Source organism: Peromyscus californicus, unplaced genomic scaffold (genome assembly GCF_007827085.1).
Source record: "Peromyscus californicus insignis strain IS unplaced genomic scaffold, ASM782708v3 Scaffold_4__1_contigs__length_199733344, whole genome shotgun sequence".
Classification (NCBI taxonomy): domain Eukaryota; kingdom Metazoa; phylum Chordata; class Mammalia; order Rodentia; family Cricetidae; genus Peromyscus; species Peromyscus californicus.
This window is the reverse complement of record NW_026294562.1, coordinates 186,141,842-186,150,850: the sequence shown is the minus strand read 5'-3', so window position 1 is coordinate 186,150,850 and position 9,009 is coordinate 186,141,842. Positions and strand designations below refer to the sequence as shown.

General features: G+C 47.8%; 1 protein-coding gene across 1 annotated transcript; it reads left to right on the top strand.

Moving 5' to 3' along the window:
- Positions 1-1,765: 1,765 nt before the first annotated feature.
- LOC128124204 (leukocyte immunoglobulin-like receptor subfamily B member 3) lies at positions 1,766-8,370 on the top strand. Its single transcript, XM_052760392.1, has 14 exons — positions 1,766-1,796; positions 2,171-2,455; positions 2,593-2,898; positions 3,205-3,489; positions 3,604-3,909; positions 4,136-4,432; positions 4,675-4,903; positions 4,952-4,977; positions 5,268-5,318; positions 6,213-6,326; positions 6,641-6,669; positions 6,890-6,967; positions 8,001-8,156; positions 8,230-8,370. The coding sequence occupies exons 1-14, from the start codon at positions 1,766-1,768 to the stop codon at positions 8,368-8,370; spliced, it is 2,334 nt and encodes a 777-aa protein (XP_052616352.1).
- The last annotated feature ends 639 nt before the right edge of the window (positions 8,371-9,009 follow it).

Here is a 9,009-nt window from a genome sequence, read left to right as displayed (position 1 = left end):
GTAACTGATGGAAGCAGATGCAGAGATCCACAGCCAAGCACCAGACTGAGCTCCAGGAGTCCAGTCAAAGGGAGGAAAGAGGGATTCTGTGAGCAAGGGGCATCAAGATTATGATAGGGAAACCTACAGAGATAACTGAACCAAGCTAATGGTAACTCATGAACTTTAGAACAACAGCTGTGGAGCCTCCTCTGGATTGGAGTAGGCCCTCTGCATAAGTGAGACAGTTGTGTAGCTTGATATGCTTAAGGGGCGCCATGACAGTAGGATCAGCATCCATCCCTGGTGCCTGCATTGCCTTTTTGGAGCCAATCACCTATAACGGGACATTTTACACAGCCTTGATGCTGGAGCAGTGGCTTGCACCTACCTCAACTGAATGTACCAGGCTCTGTTGACTCCCCAAGGCCTTACCATTTCGGAGGAGGGTATGGGGCATAAGATGGGGGAGGTGAGAGGAGGGAAGAGAAGGGAATCTGTGATTTGCATGTAAAATGAATAAAAACTTCTTAATAAAATTTTTTAAAAATCATTACCTTTGAGGTTGAACTCAGTAGTACACTGAGAATCTCAAGGCTGAGATTTAGGACCAAGAAAGCATCCCCCTTGACCAGAAGCTGCAGATATTGCCAGCAGCGGATAGAGGGTGGCTTCACCTTGCATACTACAACTTACAGGAGTCTACAATGCATCTGGTGCTGTGGCTGTGTGGAGGCATCCTATAGCCATCCCTTCACCAGCCTAACCAAGAATAAAACTGTGATAAGAAGATGAAGTGCTGCTCACAAGTACTGCCCACCCCTGCACCAATGTATGGCTAACGATGGAAAGAAAGTGTCCACACCAACACCCTGTGCCATCCCTGTATGGTCCAAGATCCCAGTCACCATACAAACCTTCTGACCAAAGGAAAAGAACAAAGGAAAGTGGATATGTAAGCGTTGGGCCTGTTAGATGGCTCAGTGTATAGATGCCTGCGGCCAACATTAAGGTCTGACTCCTATTGACAGGATCCATATTATACAAGGAGAAAACTGACCACTGAATTTTTTCTCTGAACTTGATGCCTGATCTGTGGCATATATACCTGAACACACACACATACACACACACACACACACACACACACACACACACACACACACACACACACACACACGAACACCACTTAAAAAAGGAGTAACTAGAAAAATTAACAAATGCAATTTAAAAATTGTACTGGCAAGTACCATCCGAAAAAAGAGCTCACAACAAGAAAGAGAGGTGCACATTTGTGACCCAGCCCTTGAGACCAGGAGGAAGAAGATTATGCATTCCATTCCATGCAGGTATAGACATTGAGACCCTTCTAAGAGACTTTAAAAAATGTTGAAAAGGAGGAAGTATTTCAACTAAAAATGTGAGAAGCAACAAGGCAAAACCACATTTATATTTGTAAATATTATTTGAAATATTCACACCTGATGGCTACAGTATGGACCTGAGGGTGATGAGGAAGATGCAGCCGACATTGACAGGGTTGTAGGAATGTTCTCTATGTAAGAGCTGATTGCAGAGGGTCTAGCTCCTGGCCTAGACACAGCACTGCGGAAGTCAAAACTTTGTGTGTGAGGAGCAAGGCTCCCCTTATTGCCGGACCAATGAAGTACAACTATGTCATCAGGAGTGCCTGCCTCCAGAAGCCACACTAGTTTCCTGTCCCCCTAGGCAGACTCTGTAGCTCTGCCCATGAGCACAGTTGCAGCCTCCAGGAGCAGATGTAATGATGTTCACCTTCAGAGCTCTGCTGTGCCTGGGTGAGTTGTGAAGATGGGGAGGTGATACAGTGACCTAGGAATGAACCTGTCCCACAGCCTAGCACTGTCCCATCAGGAAAACCCAGGGTCTCAGGAGGTTCTGTGGAAGGGAGGACCTGCTCAAACTTCAGGGACAAACTTCTCACTGAGATCTATCTTCCAGGACTGACTCTGTGCCCTGGGACCACAGCGCTCACTGGTGAGTATGCAGCTGTCCTGATATGTTATACCTCTATTACCCAGGAGACATGCCTGGGCAATGAGGATAAAACAGGACCTTTGTGCTGATCCTGGGTTTGGATGAACTATGATGTGTTTGATACTTTCAATCTGAGAATGGATGTCTTGGGTCCTAGCTTCTCTTTTCCTTGCAGGGACCCTCCCTAAGCCTGTCCTCAGAGCACAGCCAGACCTCGTGGTCTCCAAACAGACTAATGTGACCTTCTTGTGTGAGGGTACAACAGGAGCCAAAGAGTACTCTATCTACAAAGATGGAAGTCAATATACACGGTTCACACAGATTCTCCTAAAGCCTGGGAACAAGGCTGAATTCTCCATCACAAAAACTGAGCAGCACCACGCAGGGAGATATCAATGTCGCTATCGGACCCATGATGGATGGTCTGAGTACAGTGAGTCCTTGGAGCTTGTGGTGACAGGTGAGAGGAAAAAACTTTTGTCATCTTTGGGCTTCACTCTCCAGAAGGGAGTCTGCTCTCAGGGATGCCCTCACTCCTCACAGTCCTGTAGGATAATGAGGCCTGATACATTAATCTGATTCTAGCATCTCTCTTAGGAGCACACAGTAAACCCAGCCTGTCAGCCCAGCCCAGCCCTGTGGTGACTGAAGGAGGAAACATCACCCTCCAATGTGACTCATGGGAGGAATATGACAGGTTCATTCTGACTAAGGAAGGACCACAGAAGCTCTCCTGGATTCTGGGCTCACAGTATAATTCCGCAACTGGACAATTCCAGGCTCTATTCTCTGTGGGCCCTGTGATCTCCAGTCAAAGATGGATATTCCAATGCTACAGCAATGACCTGAACAGACCACAGGTGTGGTCAGAACCTAGTGATCCCCTGGAGCTCCTGCTCTCAGGTAGGGAATCAAATCTTTCCACAGAGTGATGTTGATATAATGGAAGTGTGGAGGGAGGCCTTGGTGTGTGGTGTATGTGAGGAGACAGGGCTCTTCAGTCCATTGATGCAGATCAGGGGAGACAGAAGGACCAGAGATACAGAATCCAAGCAGAAAGTGATAGAAAAACCCAGGAGGTCCAGGAGAGAGTTTAATATTCATGGAGCTTTCTGATTCTTTGTATCAACTTAATTGCCATCTACACGTGGGACCTTCTCTGTGCCACTTTCAACCAGAACCACCTCCTTCTCTCCTACTTCCTTACAGGTAACCTCCACAAACCCACCATCAAGGCTGAGCCAGGCTCTGTGATTGCCTCCAGGAGTGCCGTGACCATCTGGTGTCAGGGGAGCCTAGATGCAGAAATATATGTTCTGCATAAAGAGGGAAGCCCAGAATCCTGGGGCACACAGCCGGCAGAGAAACCTGACAACAAGGCCAAGTTCTCCATCCCTTCTGTGACACAGCAACATGGGGGAAAATATCGCTGTTACTGTTACAGCTCAGCTGGCTGGTCAGAACGCAGTGACCCCCTGGAGATTGTGGTGACAGGTGAGGGTCTCAGGACCAGGCTCTGCTTTCAGAAGTATTCCCTTCCAAAGCCTAGCCCTGGAGGACATTTTGGTTGAGTGAGCCCACGGAAAAGGCTATCTCCTTCTCTCCTAGGAATCTACAGAAATAAACCGATCCTGTCTGCCCTGCCTGGCAATGTGGTGACCACAGGAGGAAACATGACTCTTCAGTGTGTTTCATTGAGGGCATATGACAAGTTCATTCTCTCCAAGGAAGATGAGAAGTTCTCCAGCTCCCTGGACTCACAGTATATACGCCATAATGGGTACTACCAAGCCATGTTCTCTATGGGTCCTGTGACCCCAGTACACAGAGGAACATTCAGATGTTATGGCTACTACAAGGATACCCCACAGTTCTGGTCAGTACCCAGTGACCCTCTGGAAATACACTTCTCAGGTGAGCCATCCCCATCCTTGACCAGTCTTGTTGAGAGCCTAAGTCTTTGGCAGGACACTGTCCCCCTGGGAAGTTGCTGTTGGAGAGGGACTAAAGGAAGATTCTGTTTTCTAAGCCAGAGCCCCATAGCTGGAGAGAAGCATTGGCTTGTGCAGAGCAGGAAGATAGCTGATAGGAGTTTGGTAAAAGTTGCTCCTCAGTCCTTTGCCTGTCACCTTTCCTCTAGGGCTGTCCAAGAAACCCTCCCTTTTAAGTCACCAAGGCCATATCCTGGACCCTGGAAAGAGTCTCACATTGCAGTGTTGCTCAGACATCAACTATGATAGATTTCTTCTGTACAAGGTGGGCACAACTAACTTCACCCAGCATCATCACAAATGGACCCAGGCTGGTCTCTCCTTGGCCAACTTCACACTCGGCTCTGTGAACAGCTCTACTGGAGGCCAATACAGATGCTATGGTGCACACAACCTCTCCTCTGAGTGGTCAGCCTCCAGTGACACCTTGGACATTCTGATCTCAGGTGAGCAACCAAGGAGATTTGATCAGGTAACATCCTCTGCATAGAATTTCATGGGAATCCTAAGAGATGATGGCTGAGACAAGGGACAAAGAAATGATGCAGGAACTGATGAAGAGACAGGACAGTAGGAGAGGAGCTCAGTCAGAGAAAAGAGAGAGAATCCCTGGTACTTAGGGGATACCCATGTATGGTTTCAGCTCAGAACAATGAAGACAGCCTCTCATCATTCCTCTTCTCTTTAGGACAGCTTTTCTTCCCTGCTTTCCTCTCAGTGAAGCCTAACTCAACAGTACATCCAGGAGACAACGTGACCCTTCTGTGTTGGTCAAGAGAAAGAGTGAACACTTTCATTCTGTACAAGGAGGAGGCAGTCCATCATCCCCAGCGACTAAAATCTAAGGTCCAAGATCAGCACTTCCAGGCAGAATTCTCCATGAGTGCTGTGACCTCTGCCCTTTCAGGAAGCTACAGGTGCTATGGTTCTGGAAACTCATCACCATACCTGTTGTCATATGCCAGTGCCCCCGTGGAGCTCATTGTCTCAGGTGAGGTGGCCCTGAGCTGTCAGGCTGACTCACAATTCAAACCTTAAGTGAGCTCTTGACTTGGCAGACAGTAGGAAGCGTTAGTCAGAAGGCAATTTCCCTAGTAGAAAAGTGGATGCCAGTGATGGCCTATCAAGTAATGTCCACTCCATCCTCTATTGCAATCTAGGTTAGGGATAGACAGCATGAGAATCATGGGGATGGTTCCAAGACAGATGTGCGACAGTGAAAAGAGTCAGGACTCCTGGGTTAGCATCTAAACATCATCAATTTGTTCTTCTGTTTCCTAGGACCCATTGGAGTCTCCAGCCCACCACCCTCAAGGCCCATGACAACAGCTGGTAAGTATCAGGGACCTCAGTGCAGGGAGTATGCTCCATCCCCAGGCTGCCTCACCCCAATGAAGTCTTCATTTCTCTGTCATTTCAACTTTTGAGTGTGGGAGTCAAGCAGAAATCCCAAATGAAACTCAAGAAACACAAGACTAAGTTTAGGTTACAAAAGGTGGCACCCAGAGAGAAAAGATTAGTCTCAGCCTAGAGATTGAGGGGAGAGGGTGAGGTGGAGAGCAGGGAAAGCAGACATTCACCTCCCCATCCGTCATAAAGACTCTGAGAGTAAACCACTCACCTGCATGGAGTCAGGTTCCAGAAAAGTAAATATTCTTTTGGAATGTGGGATCCAGATGGGGAATAGCTGGTTATAGGCTTGAAACAGCTGTTTCTTGAGATGCTGACTTCGCCAGGCCCTTCCTTTCTGGGATGGCTGCTGTTTCTTTGATTATAAAGGTGAGAATCCTGGCCCACATGTTTAAGTTTCTGTCTGCTTTGGTCTGTCTTCCTGTACTGATGTCTTTCTTGATAGAGGAGGACTCCAGAACCTGATTCTGCATTGGGGATGTCACACAGTGGTGGTGACATGTGCAAGTGTGGGGCAAAACGCCATGGTAGGGCATTCCAGCTCCTCCTTCCCAGCTTGTGATCCTCAGCTATGGTGTGTAGAACATGGCTGGACCTCAGAGTCCCTGTGTTCAACTTCCAGCTCTTCCTCTTCCAGTCAGGTGATCTCAGGCAGGTGAACTGGCTGGATAGGAAAACAGACAATTCCTGTGGCACGATTGTGAGGAGGGGAGATGGTGGGTGAAAAGGTACAGCATGGGCCTGGCACACTGTGGGTGCTCAGATAAGCAGCTCAGACTAAGTTTAGGTTTACAAAAGGTGTATCCTATGCCTCAGGTTTGGAAAAATACCTCCAGGCTCTGATTGGGGCATCTGTGGCCTTCAACCTGTTCCTCTTCATCCTCATCTTCCTCCTCAGGCAAAGGAAACAGGGCAAATGCAGGAAGGATGGTGAGTAGGGTGTGGGTTTCTGGGGTCTCAGATGGTGGTAGGCTCCCCTGTGTGCCATCTAAGAAGGGAATCAGAACACTAGCACTAGGGAAACCTCTAATGGGGGAACAGTAGCTTAGAAACACAGACCTCAGATAAGAAAACACAGGCTCTCAGAACCTGTGAGATTTTGGGTGTTCTGTGAGCGTTACCATGTCCTAGGACATTTGCTAACTCATGCCTATGTTATGAAGCTCTTTTCCTTCTTTACATGGAAATATGCCTGGGAGTGTAGCTTACTACCCTCCTAGATCAGACCCTTCTTTCTCTTTCAGCCCAGAAAGAGACAGAATTGCAACTTCCTGCAGGAAGAAAACCTTTCTGAGATAAAGAGGGTCCCAGGGAAGGAGATGTCTGAGGACTCAGCGTTTCAGGGGTGGTGGAGAGGCTCTGGGGTCTTTGCTAATTGGGCTTGAACTTCACACTATGAACTAATGGATATCATAACACGCCCTGTTCCCTGGTCCCACCTGGGGCATGCAGGAAACCAGGGGTCTGAGATAGCCCTAGACTATTCTCTGAAGACATTCTTTTGTTCTTCTATGACAGATGCTTCAGTGGAGAAAATGCAGCCTGAGCATGGTGTGGAGCTGGACAGTTGGGTGAGGTCCCTGTCTCTATTGGCAGTGCTAAGGACTTAGGTCCCAGATTAGTCCAGGAGTCCTTATTTGTTCTTCCTCTCTGAGCCCTCAGCAACACCCACAGGTGACCACTCCCTTCTGCAAGCACCGTCTGCCTCCTGTGTGCTCTGGCCTCACTCACCCTTGGTTTCCTGGGACCATCTGCTTCCTCCCTCATGTCACCTCTTTGGCTTCTCAGCATCAGTCTGGTTGTTAATATGCACCTAAGAAATCAGAGGTCATAGGACTAAGTAATCCAAATCCTCCCAATACCCCCATTCACTGACACAGCTTCACAAGAAAGCCCCTCCTTATCAGCTCCCTACATGGATATGAGTTAGAGAACAGAGCACACTCCCTCATCACCATAAATCAACATGGTAATAAATGCACAGTGTGTGCAGTGCCAAGTGTTTGGGAAAACCAAGCAGAAGAAGTGGCTGGAGTATGTGGGAACAGAGGTCCAGTGTGAAGTACAAGGGAGGACTCTGAAAAGTGTCATCTGAGGAGGAAACCCACATGGACAAGATCACAGAGACAGCTAAGGGGCCAGCAACTGTAGGCAGGGGACTCGGCAGGACAAAGGAAATTGGGGAGAATCATTTCATTTTATAGTTCATTTCGTGTGTATGGGTGTTTGGCCTTCATGCATATCTGTATACCACCTGTCTCCCTGGTGCTGCAGAGGTCAGAAAAGCATGTCACATTCCTAGAACTGGAATCACAAATGATTGCAGAGTACCATGTGGGTTGTGGGAACCTGGGTGCTCTGTAAGTGCAGCCAGTGATCTTAACAACTGAACCAGCCATCTTCCCCAAGAAACATTAGTTTTTAGAAGTTGGATTGTGTGGCTGGAGGCAAGACAGCAAGGGTTACAGTGTCAAGATTAGAAGCCGGAGCTGTAGGAAGGAAGCCTAAATAGCTCAGTCTGGCCATGCTGTGAAGACCTGACCAGAGGAGATCCCAAGGGGAACAGGGATACACTATCTGTACATCACTACTTCTGTTCTACAGAGACCAACTGAGGCAGGCCCCTTGGGTGATATACATGCCAAGGTGAAACCCTCCAGGCTCAGGAGGGCAGGAGCTGTCCTACCTTCTGTCATGTTAGGAGAAGTCCTGGACACAAAAGATGGACAAGCAGAAAAGGACAGAGTGATGGACACTCAGGCGGGTCCTGTTCCTCCCTAGTCCTCCTTGTTCCCCCAAGACATGTATTTCCTCTCACTCTCTCCCACTGCAGACTGCACAATCTGAAGAGCCCCAGGATGTGACCAATGCCCAGCTGTGCAACATGAAGCTCAGACAGGAGACAGCTGCACCCCCTCCCTCGCAGGCAGGGAATGTCCCAGAGGAGCCAGTCTATATACTGGTTTTGCAGTAACTAACCCAGAGACCATTCGAAAGAACAGAAAGTAATGACCCTCTGCCTGCAAGGATGCTTAACGGAGACCTATAAGGGATTCTTGGAATTTTTGGGAAAACATCTGCATTTTGATTAACGTTTCATATTTTGGAAATAAAGCAGGAGATTTCTCAATTATTAATTGAAATCAAATTAAATAGGAGGGGAGCTCTTATATTAACTACTAATTTTAATGACATTACTCGTCAATGCCATGAAACAGGAAATCTTACCCACACAGTTGCAGAGACCTGTAATCCAAACCCAAGGGAGGCTGAAGCAGGAGAATTACCTTTGTTTAGTGGCCATCTTGTGATAACTAGTGAATATCATGTTAGCCTAGAGTCCAGACTGGGACATGCTTCAAACATTAGCCTCCAAAGGCCAAGTGTGGTGGTATATACCCCAAATCCTAGCACTTTGGAGGTGTTGACAGGAGGACCATCAGGTCAATATAATTAATCTTCAGCTACATACCATAGGACTAAGAGGCCAGGTGGGAACACACTAACCCTTGTGTTAAAGTAAATAAACAGGGATGGCTTGGTGGCCAATGCCTTTCATCTAAGCACTTAGCAGGTAGAGACTGCATAATTTTAATGTCTGAGGGCAACCTGG

Bases quoted from the DNA above. Each gene is read 5' to 3' on its own strand.
- LOC128124204 (XM_052760392.1), top strand. From the start codon at position 1,766: ATGTTCACCTTCAGAGCTCTGCTGTGCCTGG. The intron at 5,319-6,212 runs GTAAGTATCAGG...CCTATGCCTCAG, and splicing joins AAGGCCCATGACAACAGCTG to GTTTGGAAAAATACCTCCAG. The intron at 6,327-6,640 runs GTGAGTAGGGTG...TTTCTCTTTCAG, and splicing joins GGGCAAATGCAGGAAGGATG to CCCAGAAAGAGACAGAATTG.